We start from the raw sequence: 20,561 nt of genomic DNA on the forward strand, positions 1-20,561 counted from the left end.
CACGACTCAGGAAATTTGATTATATTTATGAAATTTGCCTTTTTTTTATTGCACTCACTGCTTGGTACCTTGTTTCCACAAGCACATGCAAATTATAAACGCTATTCTCACTGTTATTGCTCAACCAAACCAAACATAACGATCCAACATAAATATTAACCACCACAATTATTCCACATTTCAGCAAAGTGCCGTGTAGCTGTGTCCTAACCTAATGACAGTTGGTTGCCGCTTCGGGGCTTTTGACAGCAGGAATTGTCAGTTGGAAAATTAAAAAAATAACTGTTTGAAATTAGCATTGCGTGCATTGCGAGGTAAATACAGCAATTCCAAGGATTTTTGTGAGCACGTGGATACGTGGATTGAGGTCCGATTCCGAGGCCATCAAACAATGAAAAATGTTAATCACTTCACACCAACCACAGGTCGCTAGTCAACACACTTTCACTTGCGTTTTTATTCAGCGAAATATCCACAGCACTTCAATTACATTGCATGTAACACACTTGAAACGGTTTCTTCTCTTGCACATAAATCTCCAGACTCAGCACATCGTGCGATGCAATGCAACCGAAACAAGGTGCGGTCCCCGTTTTCAAATTACAACTGAACGCTCCAAAAAAAAGCCAAATATGTCTTATCGGCAGAGCGGTGTGCCGATTGGCGAAAAGAGGGGATGTACGCCCTCCAACGCCTCCAGACGCAATCGGCCGTCAGCCGAGTTACCCACGCGTACCCTTGCGAGCCTTGCTTGGGTTGCGCGTTTTTAGAACCCGACCATGGGAGGAATTGGATTGCGTAAATCCTTTTTCTAGGAATGCCACCCAACGCCCGAACTCATGTGCGAAGGCGTGTGTTTTTGAAGGATGCTCTCGAAAACTCGGCCCGTGGCACTGTGTGTGCGCGCACACTGGTGCGATCGGCATATCGAAAGGTGCGGGCAAGTAAATAGTGTGTGTCCCGTACCAAAGAAAAAAAACACCCGCCGTCGAAAAAGGATAATGAATTTCGCACAACGCCGCCGCCGTCAGTAAGTCGGGTTCTGCATCACCCACACGGCCTATGCGGCCAGCATGCGTAAGCAATGACGTGCGAATGGGAGGGCGTTCTTGAAAAGGCGTACACTAACACGTCCGCAACGTTCTGTTTTCTCGGTAAAGAGACATCCCTGCGAGGGCGCCATCGGATGCTGTTTGATGTAGACGACCCCGAACAAAACCCGTGTTGATCCCACGCACAGGTCGATTATTGACGTCAAGTTGGAAGCATTGCGTGCCTATTCTGCGTAGGATCGCAGGATGGTGCGATGGTTATGCGAAGACCACACATCCACCGAACTCGACTAGCAGCGATGGGCGGATTGTCTTTCGTACCGTCTTTTTGTTAACTTTATCACTCTTCCCGCACAGCTATTACTGATAATAGACACACTTAATCTACCGCTCGAAGTTTCGCACACGAATATAGCAATGGTAAATAAAAGCTGGGACTCTCTGGGGCTTAAGAGAACCAAACTTCAAGCAATCCCCTGTTACAGCGTCCGTGTCCTTGCACAACAATTGCCACACGGCGAAGCGTCCAACACCTCCTGAGTGGTTGTGAGTTGCCGTTTCCAATGGCACTGTTCCCGAATGTCCTGATGCAACGTTTGAAGTTCTCTTCCCCCACCCCCCCAAAACAGCACAGAACACACTCGCACAAAACACAGTCGCATGTGTCAGGTACCAGGCCCGGCCGTGATGGAGAATTATTGCTGGTGGTCGGATACTTGCAGCCTCCGAAGAAGTGAAATGGGAACTAAAACAGAACCAGCCAGCTTTCACACCGTCGCCTCGATTTGGTACGCACATGCGCGCAAACAAACATCGAGAGAACCCGACCCGACCGACCTGTCATGTGGCCTCCCTACCCCACCCAACCGTCAAAACGGCAGCAGGCACAGGGATGACAAGGGATAAACATTGCTGGATCGCCCGTCTCCCATTACCCCCACCGGGCCACCCCGTCAGCGAGCGACATCCGCGAGACCTTGAAGGACGAATTCTTTCGCCCAGCCCAACAGACCACGAGTGCGACAAAGCGTAAAACGGCCGAACGTAAGGGAGAGCGCAAGTGAGACAGAGCGCTCATGAGCTTGTGCCGTGTTTTTCGGATTCATTCATGGAATTCGACCCCGTTGTTTCATCGGTGCGGTTTGGAGGAGCGCCTATTGACACGGTACGGAGCATCAGCAGAGGCAGTGGAATCTTGCTGCAGCACCATGAACTGCACTAGTGCAGGTCCTGCTGCATGCCTGGGCGTCCTTGCCACAATTCTAGGCTCGATTGGGTAACCGGGCCTCCACTTCTACTGCACCATGGAGGCAAGGACAACTTCCACTTCCGTCGCGTCGGGCTGAAATCGGCAAGTTCGCATGCGTTACGGCAGGAGCGCCCAGGGCGCACACATTGGGGCACAGCAAATGGAAGTTTAATTCATCAATTGTCTCGTCTCGGTGGTAGCTCAATGGGTTGTGCGGCATCAGTAGAGGCACCAGTAGCACCTGCATTACCAGCTGGCAAAGGTGGAAAATTGCTATTTGCTCGTTCTAGTCGTTCCGGTTGATTGATACACGACGCGGATGGCGCTTGTGTATGCGGTGTGGAGGAAATTAAATTAACCCAACCGAACTAAACGGAGACAGGGAAGAACGGTAGGCAATTCTTGTGCCATGAATGGGTGCTGCAGCTGAAGTTTCTAACTCTCGAAGTTGAACAGCAAGGATTAGTTTTTCTCCCTTTTCCGCAAAGAGCATCGGTGCACAGGGAAATGCAAAAAAGGATTACGAACCTAGTTACTTTTCATTGAGAAGCAGGCTGGCTTTGTAGAGTAATTGGAAAACATATAGATTTATGAATGATTCTAGAGCGCTCAGGCACGGCCTTGGACCAGCTTTTCGTTGGTGATTTAATTTCAAAATGGAATGTTAAATACACCCAGTCCGGATCTATTGGGGCTAGTGTTAATGTTAATTGGGGCGGCGAGTGCTTAAAGGACGTTTTGAGAAAAGTCATCGAGTCAAGGGTGAGGAATCATTTAAATTTGGAATCGACTCTCGAAAACTTCATGAATGCTTAGAGTAGTCCTTGGACCTAGAGTAGACCTACAGTAGACCTTCGAGGTCTTAAGCATCCGATGACCAGGTGGAATCTTAGAGGATCAATGCATCAATCTTTGAAATAGAGATTCAATCAGATTCGTATCATCTTTTCACCCAACAGCTATTGTGACCTACTCCTATTTTACAATTTATAGATAGTTGGACATTTTACTATTAGAGTATACACTCACTACTGAGAACGGTCCTTGATAAATAGCAATAGCATTCCGCGAGCTCCAACTCGTGTGGGTTTCTGATGTGTACATTCAAGGAACTTCATAGAAAGGTTATCATTTCTCAAAGTTCTTCCAGCTCATGGGGTTCATATCACAGTTCTCTACTATTTCCAGAAGCCATCATAAAGATGTGACATTTTGCAAATGCCACTGAGCATTGTGGAGGTTTGCATTACGACAAGCATTCCATGTCACGTAGGTGTAATTAAGATTGTGCGTTACCTTTTCTTGCACAACCCGGCAGGAAAATGTCTGCCAACACACAATCACACACCCACCAAGGATGCGCATTGGCTTGGGTAACCATCTTCGGACATACAGCTAGTTTGAGCAGCATCGCCGGGACACACCCCGCCAAGAGGATACCCTAAAATACAACACTCGGTGCAAGCTATCAGTCTCATGGTGCGTTCGCTCATACACAAAGCTCGCTGCTCTATTGTGCTCCAGCGTCCAGACAACAACAACAGGCAGCCGCGTAGGCTACGGATCAGGTGTTTTGCTAGCGTCTCCGTTACACGTGAGAAACAAGTGCATCCGCTCAAACGCGCAGATGTGTGCAGCCAGTCGTGTACCGGTGCACTTTCCACACCACCGGGAGAAAGAAACACTAGAATCACGTGGTAAAACGATGCCCACTAGGTGCTCCGCCGAAGAGCTACACAGCACACCAGACAGCGACTCGGTTGCGGTGGGTTTTTGGGGTCGCACATTGGGGAGCTGCTGGATCTGGCATGAGGTTAGAAGTAATACGATCCGTTCCCTGTACGCTCATGCCTTCATGGATCGTGGCACCCTCACACAAAGCCGAGCGGGCCGACGGTTTTGGTGGCGATGCCACTACAGATATGAAAGGTTATCCAGATCTCCGCTTTCGTCCACGATCGTCCGGAGCGGCTTTGCGCAACAATTCAAAACGGAGCCGAGAGTGTGTGATCTCCATGTTCGCACCAGTTGCACGCACCGGGTAATCGTATCGGATGACTCCGCCGTACGTCATCCACCTGTGCGCCACCTACCTGCTGTGGCCGTTAATATAGTTGCACTTCGTTCTAGATTTGTCACCGAGCGGGACACACAAACACACATCGAGAGAAAAAAAAACCGCACACCTGGTGGGGCTCCCGCTCTAGTGGTGGTAGTAGATGACATCGGGTTCGGCAGGTAGGATTTGTTGATTTAAACCGTTCACTTGATCACCAGCAGGGCGCAGTAAGTGTTTGGCCGCCCGAGTGCCCGCGTGTGGTTCTGTGTTGTGAATGCAATCCCTCCAGGATTCGGAAGCAATAGTTTTCGGACGGTGATAGAAGTGATCGCATCCTTTGAATAAAACCGGTAACTAGTGAGTGCGTTAAACAGTTTGAAGTGTGGTGACAATATGTTGTGGAGGATTCATCTCTATATACACCTGTTTCTACTTACGTTGGAATCTTGTGCCGCTCGTGTTGCTATTGGAATCTTCAATTTACGTACCATCTCGTTCGAATGACAGGCCACTACGATTGGAATTTTGACAACTCCTGCTTAGAGCACAGCTCAAAAGTTCGATGCAATTAAATGCGATAATTTACTTTCAAGTTACCCTTCTTGTACCGGTTTATAAACGGATTGCAACTGGGCACAACGCAAGCCAAGTTCAGATGCGAACAAACACTGTGAGATGTCAAAAATCCAATGGTTGGCGGCACATGATTCAAACGTATTGGTACGCGATTCGAAGCAAACGGGTACGAGCTTCGAACGCAGGTGGAAACAGGTGTATCTCAGTTCGTTATTTCGCAAAAACCATCCGGAAACAAGACTACACCATTAATGCCGTTAGTGTACACTTTATACTTTATCACAAAATATGTATCATCGTGCTTTTGCTTTTACTTTTATAAACCACTCCACTCGTCGATCGGTGGTCGATCGAGTACGCGGATCATTGCCTGCCCATTCCTATAGATCACTCAATATAGTTTTTTTTTCTAAAACAAATCTTCGCTCAAAGTCGCATAATAATGTCATAACGTTACATATAGTTTGATTTCAGTTTCAGCTTACATCGCTATAGTTAAAACAGTTTACTGCTGTGTCGATCCACTCTACCAAGGATTTTTTAAACTTTACGCCACGATCGGTTCAACCTGTGTAACATATAAAAATTTTGATTCAATTCCATCCTTCTCCATTGTTTGCCACCTTAAGGGTGGACATCATTTACATTACCGCATTAGCTCTCTATTAGTTCGTAAAATCTCCAAACACCGCTCCACTGCTTAATCTCTACATATCGTGCTAAAACTCATCCGCGCAATGTGTGTTGCAACAATTGGTTTGCTTGTTTTAATGCGCGTTTGTTCTTGCAGAACTCAATCAAAATCGGTTTACACATTAAAACAAATGGGTGCATTTCGTGTGCAACGCTGCTCCACACAACAGGTTAATCACTAACGGGCACTGGCTTCCTATCGGTGCTTAGATGGCATATGAAATCGTTCTAGCACCATTCGAAATCAGTACCCGGACAGAAGGGAACGGCAACGTGGAAACTTTACTTAACCAACAATCAGCAGAAGCGAAGCAAACACGACTTGTGAGGGGGTGTTCATTTTTTTTCGGGAAAACGGATCCTCTTTTTGCCATTGCACGTCACTAAGAAAACACGCACACCCACACGCAGTAGAGTTTCATACGTCCAATCGATACAAAAGCAAAGGAAGGAAGATTTTCGAGATCGCATCCTTTTTTTTTACAACTACGCTGTAACACCGTTGACGTCGTCCTGTTTGATTCGGACAGCACGCACAGTATTGCTGTTAACGCGATAACTTACTATATAATAGACATTTTCAGAGGAAGTGTACATTACAGACAACAAAACAACCTCTGATTCCATTACGCTGACATCATTCTTACATGTCTGTCCGGTTTTTGCGGTTAGGTTTGCTATATCACTTCGGCCAGTACGCTTACTGCGCTTATTAAAAAAAATCTTTTTCCCTTTACACAGATAACGTTATGGTATGGTTTACATCTACAAAGAGAAAGTGCATTAACGGGCACTTACTACAGCAACTATAAAGGAGTCCTTTACTTCACCATTTTTCTTTTGTTTGTTTTACTACAGGAACAGTTCGGTTTGTTGCGAACCGGAAAACCGCATTCGTGTACAGCTTATGCAACATTAAAACATTACCTGGTAAAGGCCACAGCTTCTTTGTGTTTAACCCCTACATGATATTCATTCTCTTCTAAGGTGTGACACTATCTGTAACGATTCAATATAAAATAGGCTCGAACAATAGTCTACAAAGTGATCATAAAGAGAAAAAAAGAACAAATAGGTGAGCCACTATAAGCCTAAACGGAAATGCACATTATAAACATTTGCTTTGCAAAGTGCAACATAAGTGGAGTAAATAGTGCAAGTGACAAGCGTGAGTCTTGTCTTGTTCTGCACTTCAAGAGACTTCAATTAAATTTTGCCTGGAGATTTAATAAGTTTCACAATCTATCTACATTGCTAGTTATCTTTCGGGTCTTACGAGTGATGAATCAATCATTATCTCACTGGAGTATTTAAAGCAGCAGAGACTATTAAAATGGTTGATTCTACGCAAAATCGTTGATGTTACCTAGAACAACCATTGCATGTTTGTGGCGGATTTACAACTTTTGGGAACCTTAACCGTTAACGATAATCCCAGTGAACTGCTTGAATTATAAAGAGCGTTGCGTGTTTATACATAGCTCCGTGTTTACAATCCCGCTGAGTACATCCTTCACATCTTCAAGGAAAAGAATTTTGTATTAGAAAGCCAAATATATTGGGCTTTAGTACCTGTGTATGCAACACATACACACACACACACATGATACACCGATTTGTCGCTCTACATACGTATACAACACAACAAGAAGGAATTAGTAAATGCACTCGTTTTAAACAAGTCAATGAAATGTGAGTGTGAAAGTGTGTGCACGCGTGTTCCTTACGATTGCACCAATTGACTCATTTTCCTCGCATGCCCGCACAGTAGAGTAAATATTTTAAAGTGATCGTGAAATAGTCAAACTATTAAACATACAGCACACGCGTATGTTCATAACTAAACGAATCTCATCGGGGTTTTCCTCATCCTGCTCACTCGCTCGCTTAAATCTATCTCTACTTCCTTTCCGTCTGATGTGTGATTTTAGTTTTTAGGAAGCGATAAAAATATAATTTAACAAAATTTCTTCATATAATCTCTTCCTGGTTGCTGGTCAATCTCTAGCCGTGTTATCCCTGGGCGACAGCAAACGCGATTTTTGCGATTGCTAGGCGCGTTCAATCAAATCACAAATTAAAATGGTTTGCTCGCCCTTAGCAAGAAAAGGAACTTAATAATTAACTTTAAAAAAACACAGTCCGTAAACTAGAGCATATAATAAAAAGAGAATAAAGAAAGGAAACAAATGTAGGATGATGACCTCAAACATGGCCGGGCTCACTTGAATGGCATGGTCCAACAGGTTTCAATCCCCTTTTCACAGCTTTCGCATTCATAAAACACGAAATCGATTACCGAAGTTACCTAGATGATGGTGGTTACCTCACAAATTCATATTACTCTCCTGAATTTTCTTCCACGTATCACCGAGCGCTTTCGCGAAATGATCATCGACCTCTTCGCCGGAGTCGGGCCTCTTCTGTTGCTGCTGCGTTGCAAGAAACGGAGCCGGTGAAGATGCTAACGAGGAAGATGGCGACGAGGACGAAAGTGACATCGTGGTGGTGAGTGAGGCCGGTGAGATGGCCGGTGGTGGTTGCTGATGCAGGTGTTTCGGTGATGTGAGCGCAATCGCCACACTGGCAGCCGATGAGGGTGCACCGGGCGACGGTGGCAGGACGGTAGCCGGTACGAGCGGTACTGGGGGTGCGGGATCACTCGAGAGCTTCAGCTCGATCGTGTCCGGCGCAACCACACGTATTCCACCGACGCCACCGATCGGGCCGGTCGGTCTGATACTGATGTTATTATTGCTGCTGCTGCTACTAATGCCGCTAGTGTTGCTGAGGTTGCTGGATATGCTACTGTTTGAGCTGACGGACGAGCTGGAGCTAATACTGCTGCTACTGTGATTCCGCATCCCACCGCCACCACCACCTGTACCAACTGCCGGTCCGGTCAGCGGTAACGAGTCTCCCGTTTCCATCGTGTGCTTTTGCAACAGCAGCGGTATCGGCAGTGGATGCACTTTATGCTGTGTGGCATGATGATGCACTGGTGATCCTTGCCCACCAATGGTGGCGTTGTTGTTCAAAACATTCAGTGCCGATGACTGCTGCTGTTGCAGTTGCAGCTGCTGTAGCTGCTGCTTGTCACCGTAAATGGAGCTGTAGGTCGGACCGAGCGAACGGCGAAAATGTTCCTCGATCGATACATCACAGTACGTGGATGAAACGTTCACGATCGGGGCCGATTCGACGGTGGTAGTCGCGGTGGTCGTCCTAACACTACTCTTAAGCACGATTTCACCTGTTGTAGTAAAACAATTAATTATATTAGTGAGCATTAATGGTGCGTTTTGTCTTCCATTCTCATTAGAGCAGCTGGGAATACATTACCATTCGTGTGCATGTGACTAATGCGCTTCTTTATTGGTGGTGGCGGTGCCTTTGTTATGACACTCGGGCGCACATTCAGATTGATCGGTATATCGCGCGACTGATCGTTCCCTGTGGGCGATCCCTGACCGTCGGACGAATCCTTCCGCCTGACAGTCATGTCCAGCGGTATTTCCGTCTCATCCATAGGTGGCGGACGTCCCAATATTCGATCGTATTTAGGTGAAGGTGGCGAGTCTGAAAACGGAAAGTGGAAAACAACCAATAAAGGACGATTGTACGCTAGCTTGCTTCAAAAAACTTACCTTGATGTTCGTTTGGCGATGTACCACCGGGATCTCGGATCATCTTGAGACGGGTTTGCACTAACTTTTTCAGCGTGACTGCGTTTGCGGGATCGCGATCCCTGTCCGGTTTACCAGAAAGAAATGTACCTCGGCTGATGATCGTATCACTACAGCGGGAGTCCAAGCCCCCGGTTAACCTGCTTGCAAGTTGATTAACGAATTGTTTGCACTAGCCGCGGCCCGTCTCCGAATCGTACGAAATAAATACTAAGCTATTGCTTTTGTTGTTTTCCTGCCAGCAGGATTTGGTTCCTCTCCTTTTTCCGCAAACGGGCGATTCCGATTGCGGGCGAACACGATCGTGAAGGCACAGTGAGCCCCAAACACAACTCACCAGATGAGATGGGAGCCCCGATGAGAAAGGAACTGTCAAAACGCAAACCTTTCACGAGCTTGCTAGATTGGTGGGCTGTTTTTTTCCTTGTTGTTTTTGGCACTTTGTTCCTAATCTTTGCACCCGGTGCGTAATGTTCAGCCCGGAGAATTATTAGCTTAGGTTCAATTAATCACAAACTATTTTTTATTTTGTGATTTAAGCACACACTGCACATTTCAGTATCTCTTCTTCCAACGCAGGAAGAACGGTGAGCAAGCGAGGGGCGAGTTCGCTGTGCGTCTTCTTCGTTTTTCCGGGCGATCTCTGTTCCTCCCACGGAAGCTGGATGACGGGGATGTCTATTTCACTTTAACCAACGCCTGTTCGCGTTCACCACGACTCTCAACCCCAACCGATTCCGCGACGTCGCGTACGACGAAGAAAGCAGCAGACGAAGTTGGAACGGATGGTTTTTGGAGAAGACACTCGGAAAGACGGACGTGCGGGTAGGTGCAACTGGCGAAGGGTTTGTCTCTGTTTCGTTCTTCGCCTTTCTTTATAGTGGAGCCTTCTTCGCTTTTGATTCTAATGCGACTATCAGGGGGCTATTTTCGATGAGTTGCAAAGGATCCCGGACTAGGAAGAACGGCAAACGCGAATGATAGATTTCCTTTTATGGGACCTTTCTTTTGCTTTGTTTTTGTTCATAAGGATCGCAAGCTTAACACAAACAGCAATATCGCTACGCTCGAAAAACAAACCACGCAACACACGGTTGAAGATGGATTAGCGCATTGAACATCCGATCGATCATTACTTTACGCTTGGAGAGAAATGCCTCTGGTTCAGTCTCCTTTTGGACGGAATCGAAAATAAACATAACATGGAAAGATCCAACGTTACTGACCACTTCGCTGCATTGTTGCTCGACACTGTACAACCTGCATCATAATCTTTACATCACATCGATCGCGGAAATATACTTTCTTTCTTCACTTGCGAACGATCGCGATCGTTCCTTTTTCTTCGTCGAACGGTTTCGCGGTGGTTTGGTGTAAAACGTCTGCTACTCTAACCTGTTGCTCCACTACGACGGAACTCGTGCAGATTAGCAATTAATCCAATCCGATGTTGTTGCTACCGTACGCTGGTAGTATCCTTCAGCTATATTTTGATTATTCTATTGCTCTTCACGCACTTTGCTCTCGATTGACAACATTTGCTCCTGTTGTAGCAGAACGAGATCGAATTTCGGGGAGTTTTTGTTGTTGCTGCTGTTGTTGTTATTACGTTGATGCTGAAAGATGTAGGCTAGAGCGATGGGTTCAGTACTACAGTTTGAGTTTGGGCTTGACGCAACGGAAGCTGTGTTTTGGGCAGAATTGAATGAAATGAAACGTACAAACAGACCACAATTACCCCAAGTTATAAGAAACTGTCGAAAAATTATAAGATATCAACGATTTGAGTGAGATTTTCATCAAAAAGGTATGAATTTAAATAAAAAACTTAGAAAGCAAAACACATGTTTTGAAGTTGCTGACATGCGACACTAAAATACACGAGGTTGGACAATGGCAATTAGTCTGCCATCTTGCATTAATTTTGTCTAGCGAGCGTTACACGTTTAGCACCATTTCCTTTCCTTTTTAAAGTTAAAATGTGCAAGATTTAAAGAAAATTAATTATTTTATCATTTTCAGTGTCGAATAAAGCTTTTACATTGAAAAACCTGCCCACTTCGTTTGTATAGTGAAAACTACCCAGAATCGTCAAAAGATGTTTGTGTGTGTTAGTGAGATAAATGCCAATGGACTCACCTTTTCTGTTCCATTCTGTGGTGGTTCTCGGACCAAAATATGCCCGAGCCAATAATACCCGAAAAAGACGAACCACGGTGTACAAGAAGAATTTCGGCAATGTCTGAAGAAAGATACGCCACACTCGGTGGTTTTGTCCAAGTTCCACACGTTTTTGCTTAGACTCCATAAAGAAAATTGTAATTTTGGATACAGTTTCATACATAAAGTGCATGTTTTTGATGTGATACAGTTTTGATTCTGCCCAAAACACAGTTTAAAAGTTTTAGAAATCAGTGCCCCACACGAAGGGAACACGTCTTGGACCGTGGTGAACGGAAGAAGAAGGACGGTAGTGTCTTTGGGGAGGCTTTCGGTAATTAGCATTGTCTTGTCATCGAGCATTTCCGGCCGGCACAAGCCCGTGGGTGTGGGTTGCAGCATGATGTTGGTGCATTGAACGTCTGCTTTGCCACCTGCCACGAGAGATCCACTCCCACAACTTGTTTCGGTGTGATTGGTGTGACGACGAAAGCGCACTCGTGCGTGAAAGTGGGTCAACGCTCCCAGACTTGGTGCCAACGACAGTCTCAGCAGTGTGTGGACGGGTTTCCCGTAGGCTTCGGTTCGAAAGCAGTTGCTGACTGGGCACAAGCGCGAGAAGATGTCGGTTGATGTGCAGAAACACCGGGACGTGATGGTTGGCGCGTGGAAGTCCGTATGTGACAGGAAATGTGCCACCAACTGGGCACTGTTCGGGTACGAGGGTCAGACGAATGTGCTGAAGCTGCAGGAAACCGGCGAGGATGGAATTTCGGAACTGGCTGCAGAACTGAACTCGGGCAAAATTCAGTACGCATTCCTGAGGGTGGACAACAATGAAACGGGCATCGCCAAATTCGTTTTCGTTAACTGGCAGGTGAGCAAATTGATTCAATGTTCTTGATTCAATATTTCAAACCGTTGCTCAAGTCAGTTTTTAGCATGGAATATTGGAGTGAAACATATCCCTATCAGGCCGTGTGTTTATCGCGATAAGAGGCAATGTTGCTTCTAATTTATCACACAAAGTAAAGCTTCCGCCTCTTATCATGTGTAAGTAAACATTCAAATAATTCTTTCCCCCCTTTACTCTACTATCCCGCACCCAAACAGGGCGAAGGTGCTCCAATCGCCCGGAAGGGAACGTGTGCGAAACATGTGCGCGATGTTACGGCCCTACTACACGGTGCTCATATTACGGTGCACGCAACAAACGAGGACGACGTCGAGGAAGCGCGCATACTGGAAAAGCTGCAGAAGGTGGTGGTGAACGATTTCAAAGTGAAAGATTACTCACAAGCGATCGGTATGGGAATGATTCAAACGTTCAGCAGGAGTATATTATTGTACCAACCGATTGTATGAACGGTTTACTCGTTGGTTGTTTTAGATTCACCCAAACCGGTCGGTACGAATTACAGTCGCGTTAATCCTACGAAGGAGATCAATCCGGCCGAGCGGGATGAGTTTTGGCGCAAAGAGGAAGAGGAGGAAAAACATCGACTACAGGCGGAGTATGAGCGGAAGCTCAATGAAACAGTATTGTTGGAGCAAGTACGTTTGAACAACTGCAAAGATAATTTAAAAGGATGATCTCCATTAAAATTATTTTTTTCCTCTACTTAAGGAACGACGTCGACGGGAGGAGCGTGAGTTTGAAAAGCGTGAAAGCGCCACGGGGGGTGCAAGCGCCGTGTCGGCTTCGCCTGTTTCCCCCGACCGTAGTTACGCTCGGCAAGCGTCCGACCAGAACAAAACTGAACGGGAGCGAGAAATCAAGCAGGTGGTCGAAGCAAGCGGAAAGGTGAGCAGTGCAAAGGCTCGCTTCCTTAATAGTACTGCCCAGCTAAGCCCAACGCACATCCAAGCCGAGGTAGCGCAGGAGCTAACGGACCCTCCATTCTCACCGACGGCATCCTTTGAAGAGCGCAGTATTATCAACGAGCTAAAGGCGGAGCTAGAGAGCGAGCTCCAAAACGGTGCTGACACGCCACCAGGGCTAACAGCGGCAGGAACGGCGCTGGCGGCGGAGGAAGAAAGTTCGGTGGTGTCACCGGAGGTGCCCGAAGTGGCCGCCGGACAGTATTTCGACCCGAACGCAACGATCGATCTGTCCGACGAGGACAACATGATCCGGGCGAGGGCATTGTACGATTATCAGGCAGCGGACGATTCGGAGATCAGCTTCGATCCGGACGATATCATCACGCACATCGATCAGATCGATGAGGGCTGGTGGCAGGGGCTGGCACCGGACGGTACCTATGGGCTGTTTCCCGCTAACTACGTGGAGCTCATTTAAAGCATTTAGACAGTTTAGCAATTTAGCTTCATCGTTATCATTTGTTTAAGAAGAAACAGACAAACAAAGCATCACATGATTAAGATAGTCCTGTTAACATAGTGCGATACGATCACGATTAGCTCATACCCTTAGTGACACACTCACACACGTAACAAACGAAACGCACACTAACAAGCCCGATCCAAGGGGGCTACATCAGGACATGCCAACAGAACGAATGATTGAATCAGCACAATGCCGTTAGAGGAATCGTGTTTTTGAATGTACTATTTTCATCTCCCTCGACACGTTTTTTCGATGTTTCCGGTTAATCAGTGAGGATAGGCGTTCGAGCGGAAGTAGTATAATGCATTTCGAGTCGATTTGAAATCGGGGAAGGTAGATGACAATGCATTTGCAAAGCTTCGCACATTCGCACTCCCCGTTTCGGTCCTTGCCAACGTATCGGTTCCCATCTAGTGTAATAGTAGATAAGCGTTTTAACTATTTAATTGTACACACACACACACTCAGATGCCGGGAATACAATTTCCTGGAAGAAGACTAAATCCACGTTACAGTAATACACAAAATGAAACCTTAAACTGTAGTAGACTAAGCGAAACATTAACGTGCGAAAGAAAAACTTATCCAACACGGTCAAGCGGCAACAATATGTCAACAAGGCAAGAGTAAGGCTAACAAACTTTTTTTTTGTTTTGTAATTCCTGCATACAAACAAACACATGCATAGCAATTTCGGTTAACCCAACGAACCACCTTGAGTGCGCGCCATTCACAACTCAAGGTACGGTACGTTGCGGGTTTGTTTATGGCGAGTAAAAGCATTTTGCGCCACCAGCATTAAGTTGCTCCTTTGGGCGGGCTGCAAAAAAGGGACCGGTCACCCTTAGCAACGGCCACGACACGGCGAACCGTTGCGCTTTCGGCACCGTAGGCAACCGAACCGATGTCGCTGTTGTTTGTTCAATAAACTATTTCGCATAATGTCCCGCTTCAGGACGGTTCGGAGCTTCAAAATCCCGTGCTGCTAGGTGGCTAATAGTTAATGTCCAGTTTAAAGTCCGTGCTTTGACCACCGGGGGTTTCCCAGCAGGTCGGAGAAGGTGTGAATCCCTCCTCCCCCACGAATTCGGTGTTTGGAAGTGAAGTTGGCACTGGTAGCTGTGGAGCGCTAAACGTTTAGGATGGGAAATACCGAGAGCAATGTGACCAGTGGCGTTAAGAAGCAGGCCGGAGTATCTACCCAGGCGCTGTACAAGTTCGTAAACCTCAAGGGTGGTGGTTTGCTGGTGGACATGATGAAACGGGCGATACAGAACAAACAGTACGCCGAGATAGATCATGCGATCAAGACGAAGGTCGAACCGTTCCTGTACAATAAAGGCAAGGGAAAATATGTCCCCGTCTCGGTGCTGGTGCTGTTACGAAACCGGGAACGGCCACGCCACAAACAGCTGCCAGAGATACGCGCGATGGAGAACCCGGAAGAAGATTTCGACATGGATGCCGTCTGTCCGGAAGTGAGCGAAGCGGAGTACTATATGAACCCGTCCGGCTACCGTGAGGTGTGCTGGAATGTGAAGGTAAGGGCACATTGTTGTTGCATAACAGCGGCCACTGGGAGGGAGTAAAACACGGAACGAATGCCACACAAACTTCGGCTGGGCTGTCAACAGTGTCCAAAACAAAACCCGCGCAAGATGGCGCCGTTGCGTCATTGCGAGCGTGCCTTCGGGAACACGTGCTCGCACGTGTTTACTTCCGCTGTGCGCTTGTGTCGGTAACCATTGGCAAACCCGTCGGGACAGGTGAGGTGGGGAGAACATGCAACAACACATCAATGGTCAGGTGCGCGCCAAACGGAACGGGCTCGTAGTAACTGTGACAGCTGTGATTTGTAAATAAGGAATCGCGTGGAATGGTGACCGAGTTTCGATGGGAACTTTGGAGGCATTCGGTTGGGGAAGTGTAATTGACATGTTTCCGAGAGTTATGGAGGAGTTGTACTCGAACATTTAACGATTTTCCTGACATGGTTTGACAATTTAATTTTTAATGGAGTACAAGAATTGCTTTTCTCCATGAATTTGGTGTAGCGTTCTGGTTACTGATTCTTTTGAGAAGAGTCATAAGCAGGCAGTCATTCCAATTTAGCAATCGACTCTTAAAAGAAGAATTCTCAGTTCCTTCAATTTTGAAGGATTCCTGAATCTTTGGTATAGAGATTAAGATTCATGCATCCAGTTCAAATATGCAATCAGATTCATTGATCTGAATCAGATTCACCCAACACTATTTACTTACGTATCAGGCGCTACAACCGCTTCGCCGGTCTTGGCCTGCTGCAGGAGTCCTCTAAACTGCTCGCGGTCGAGGGTCATCGTCTACCATATCCATTATCCCAGCCTTTATAGGCGGAAGCATCAACGCCATCACTCCATTTAAATTTGGGCGTGCCACGCCTCCTCTGTCCATGTGGACGAACTAAAATGACTTTACGGGCTGGGTCGTCCGGTATCATTCTTCTGACGTGACCAGCCCACCAAAGCACAGTCTCAGTGGCGTATGTGAGTACTGGAACTATATAAGTTCTATAAAATGCCAGCTTTGTTCGTCGCGACAGGTGTTTTGAGTAGAGAAGTTTCCAGAACACTGTAGAAAACCATATCTCAATATCAAGGTGGTTGTCGGTACTGACTTTTGACCCATGTTAGGTGACAACTTCAAAGTTGCAATCACCTATCTGTACGATGCTCTGGTAAGCATCCGCTACGTAGGAGAGCCGTAAACCTATGATGTCTATGTCATCAGCGTATGTCAAGACTTATAGCTGAGGGTCCTCGAGGTTACCACCTCCTAGTCACGGATGGCCCATTTGTAGCGCTGGGCTGAACAGTAGACAATCTAACCTTCAACCTCCAATCTCCTTGGCGCAGACTCTTGGCGGTAGCAAAGGGCCCTGAGAGTTTCGGACATTACCTTACAATATTAGTTTGTTACATATTACAGATACAGATTGTTCTTCTTCACTTCTAGGAACGTGGCGCCGTAGGGGAAACCATTCTTCACCTTTGTCTACTCAACGCAACATCTTTGCATGCGGACTTGGCGAAACGGTTACTGCGCTTCTATCCCAAGCTCATCAACGACGTGTACATGTGCGATGAGTACTACGGCGAGAGTGTGCTACATCTGGCGATCGTAAACGAAGATCCAGCGATGGTGAAGTATCTGCTCGATCACAATTCCGACGTGAATGAGCGTTGCTGCGGTACGTTCATGTGCCCCGAGGACCAGAAAGCGTCCCGGTGCGATACGGTAGAGACGGAAATCGTCCAGATGGTGCAGATGACGAACTACGATGGGTACGTGTACTGGGGCGAGTACCCGCTCAGCTTTGCCGCCTGTCTCGGGCAGGAGGAATGCTATCGGCTCGTGCTGGCCCGTGGAGCCGACCCGGACAACAAAGACTTCAACGGCAACACGGTGCTGCATATGCTCGTGATATACGAGAAGATCACGACGTTCGATATGGGGTATGAGGTGGGTTCCTCGTTGAGCATCCGGAACAACCAAAACCTAACACCGTTGACGCTGGCGGCGAAGCTCGGACGTGTGGAGATGTTCTTCCACATCATGAACATCGAGCGGGAGATCTACTGGCAGCTGGGCAGTATTACCTGTGCGGCTTATCCGCTGGTGCTGATCGACACGATCGATGTAGAGACGGGAAACATCAGTAAAGATTCCGCGCTAAATTTGGTAGTGTTCGGCGACAAGGATGAGCATCTCGATCTGCTGGACGGTGTGCTGATAGATCTGCTCAAAACGAAGTGGAACACCTTCGTGAAGGATAAGTTCTACCGGCAGTTCTTCATGTTCTTCTGCTACTTCTGCGTATCGTTGGTAAGCTTCACACTGCGCAATGGACCACCACCGGCAGAGGATGACGAGCAGGACGGATCGGAGGGCGGCAATAAAACCACTTCCACCAAGGAGGATCTTCGCCGTCCACTGTGGAACGAATCGTCGCTCGGTAGTAATGGAAGCGTTGGACTCGAAATGTTTGTCGGCAAACTTACGGACCTACCGCAGTTTAACGGAAGCGCCGAGGAGTCGCCTGAGTTTGATCCTTCCGCGCTGGATGACGGTCTGTTCTTCAACTCCAAATGCCACACGATGGATTACGACGGTATGGAAGGTAAGGTGCGGCTCATATCGGAGATGATCATACTGGTGGGTTCGTTTCTGTATCTGCTGGCTGCCCTGCGCGAGCTGAAGTTTCTTGGGCGCAAAATGTTCTTCGAGAATCTTGTGAGTAGAGCTTTTTGGCAAGGGTGAACGCTGCTGATGTCTAACCGAGGTGTTCTTATCTTTCCAGATGACGGCACCCTCCCGGGTTATGTTTCTGTTTTCCTGCTGCATAATGATGATTGTACCATTTTTAAAGGTGCTTTGTTTTACGGAAATGGAGGACCACGTCGCGGTAGCGATCATGCTAACAACGGCACCCTACTTTCTGTTCTTCTGCCGGTACGTCTGCGATTGCCTTGGCGATCTTGAACGCTTCTGCTCTGCAAACACTCACCTGTGGGTTTTAAACATCTTCCAGAGGTTTCAAAACGGTCGGACCTTTCGTGGTGATGATATACCGCATGGTGATGGGAGATCTGTTGCGTTTCGTCGTGATCTATCTGGTGTTTGTGATGGGCTTTTCGCAGGCATACTACATCGTGTTTCTGTCGTACAAACCGGAAGAGGACGGTGATGCCAATCCGATGCCGTCGCCGATTGAGTCGATCGTCGCGATGTTTCTTATGTCGCTGACGAACTTCGGCGATTACTACGGTGCGCTGGAGAACACCGACCACGAGATGTGTGCTAAGGTATGGGATGATGCATTCATCTAGCGCTTATCTTAACCACCCGTGATCATCTCCTCTTGCAGATCCTGTTCGTACTGTTTATGGTGATTGTGGCCGTCCTGTTGGTGAACATGTTGATCGCTATGATGGGCAATACGTACCAGAAGATTGCGGAAACGAAAAACGAATGGCAGCGCCAGTGGGCACGCATTGTGCTCGTCGTGGAGCGTGGCGTTCCGCCGAAGGAACGGCTCAAGAACCTGATGTCGTACAGCCAACCAATGTCGGACGGACGGCGTGCATTGGTTCTTCGATTAAACATGACGGTATGTAGGGTGGGCTGTAATCTAAAACCTACTTGAAGTTAACGTCATTTCTTCATGTCTTTATCTGCCCCAGGATGAGGATAAGGAGGAAATGAAAGAAATACTCGAAATGAAGCGTGTTCACGATCGTCTCAACAAGAAGCGCCAGGTGGAGCGTGATGCGCGTGCGGAGCAGCGTCGTCTGCTGCGGGAGAAGTACATGAACATGTCCTCTTGAGCAGCAGGAAGGCTTGTTTTGGCTACTTAATTTAAACATTCAAGCATAAAATCTTCCCGTCTCGTCGATCATTTGTTAGCTTTTTAGGTCAATTTTTAACCGAATCGATGCATTAGGTAAAATAAAAATGTTTACATCTTGTCAATTGATGGTTTTAATTGTGTTAATTTTAATAACGATAATATTTATTTATTTATTATTTATTTATTCCATAATAGTAACTGTAATAGTTCACATATTTTTAACATACAGAAGCTATAATCACTACTGCAGAAAATTGTTTTGCCGTGTGACCGACAATCTACACGACGCGTTTTTCAACGCTTCGCTTCAACGGCATCAGTGCGCTAGTAGCATGGTCAGAATGAGTTGTTGAAATATAAAACGAACAATTTTAATTGACGTAAATGTTAATCAAACTTTAATTTGTAAACTGGAAGGTTTTTTAAGAGATTTGACAGGTTTTTTTGGGGGTTTAAGAAGATCACACACGGAAGCAGGGTTTTCGGTATTGCCTTTTTTTAACTTCTTCTAGATTAGATTAAGGTATTTACATATGATCTCTTGGCAAGGTATGAATATTTAAAACACCTACAAATTATATATAATGACTAATTTATAAAAGGGTTTCTGCAATCCATATTTAATATAAATTGCTTTCTATCATTATATTTTTATTAATATGGTAGTATAAACAACGAAATAAATTATGCCCATTTACCTTCATGATCCATCCCCATTGTGCAACAGCTTCCTAAAAAAAGCGCCCAAAAGCGCGTCGTGTAGATCGTCGGTAAGGAGCTTGAAAGCTCCACAGTCCAATAGTTAAATGGACCAAAGCTTGCCAAAATATTCGCATGAAAGCTCGGTAACGTTGCGTTTTTACGGCCCGTTAGTTACGGCCTTGCAAAGTGTTCGAATGTGGGTCAGCGACCTTGAATCCTTTGTTGCTCACGCATACACATGCAGCGTCAGTCAAGGTCCCGGAAAAGCCTTCGCGTTCAGAGAAATAAAGACAAAAAAAGGAAGTTGTGTGTTGTCGCAAAAGGCGAGTTTTAACAAATTTTATGCACTTGGCTATTATTTTATGGAAATTTAAAGTTAGTGTTGGAGTTAGGTAATGGATGGAGTACTACTGGATCATCTAGCGTATATTTAGTTTTCGCAAGAAAACACATAAAGCAAAAGCGGCTAGTAATGAAGAATTTGTTCACCGGTCGTAAAGCACAACAGTGCACACACACAAAAATCGATTCACCACATCCCTTTCCGGATGGATGGATGGAGTGTGTTTTTCTTGTGCATCCCCATCATCAGAAACTATACGGAAGGGCTCATTATGGGCGGTGGGCAAGGATACAAACAATCAT

General features: G+C 46.5%; 3 protein-coding genes across 3 annotated transcripts; 2 read left to right on the forward strand and 1 right to left on the reverse strand.

Moving 5' to 3' along the window:
- Positions 1 to 7,956: 7,956 nt before the first annotated feature.
- LOC128708920 (uncharacterized) lies at positions 7,957 to 9,319 on the reverse strand. The gene is made up of 3 exons (XM_053803901.1): positions 9,277 to 9,319; positions 8,972 to 9,208; positions 7,957 to 8,882 (listed from the first exon to the last, which is right to left on the reverse strand). The coding sequence occupies exons 1-3, from the start codon at positions 9,317 to 9,319 to the stop codon at positions 7,957 to 7,959; spliced, it is 1,206 nt and encodes a 401-aa protein (XP_053659876.1).
- Positions 9,320 to 12,097: 2,778 nt separating this feature from the next.
- On the forward strand, positions 12,098 to 13,800 carry LOC128707166 (drebrin-like protein A). The gene is made up of 4 exons (XM_053802113.1): positions 12,098 to 12,352; positions 12,589 to 12,781; positions 12,866 to 13,029; positions 13,103 to 13,800. Exons 1-4 carry the CDS (start codon positions 12,098 to 12,100, stop codon positions 13,775 to 13,777), a joined length of 1,287 nt encoding a protein of 428 aa, XP_053658088.1. The 3' UTR covers positions 13,778 to 13,800.
- A 1,167-nt stretch (positions 13,801 to 14,967) lies between these two features.
- On the forward strand, positions 14,968 to 19,191 carry LOC128710516 (transient receptor potential cation channel subfamily V member 5). The gene is made up of 6 exons (XM_053805572.1): positions 14,968 to 15,366; positions 16,820 to 18,097; positions 18,165 to 18,316; positions 18,396 to 18,669; positions 18,732 to 18,974; positions 19,048 to 19,191. Exons 1-6 carry the CDS (start codon positions 14,968 to 14,970, stop codon positions 19,189 to 19,191), a joined length of 2,490 nt encoding a protein of 829 aa, XP_053661547.1.
- The last annotated feature ends 1,370 nt before the right edge of the window (positions 19,192 to 20,561 follow it).

Source organism: Anopheles marshallii, chromosome 2, assembly GCF_943734725.1.
Source record: "Anopheles marshallii chromosome 2, idAnoMarsDA_429_01, whole genome shotgun sequence".
In the NCBI taxonomy this organism is placed as follows: Eukaryota; Metazoa; Arthropoda; class Insecta; order Diptera; family Culicidae; genus Anopheles; species Anopheles marshallii.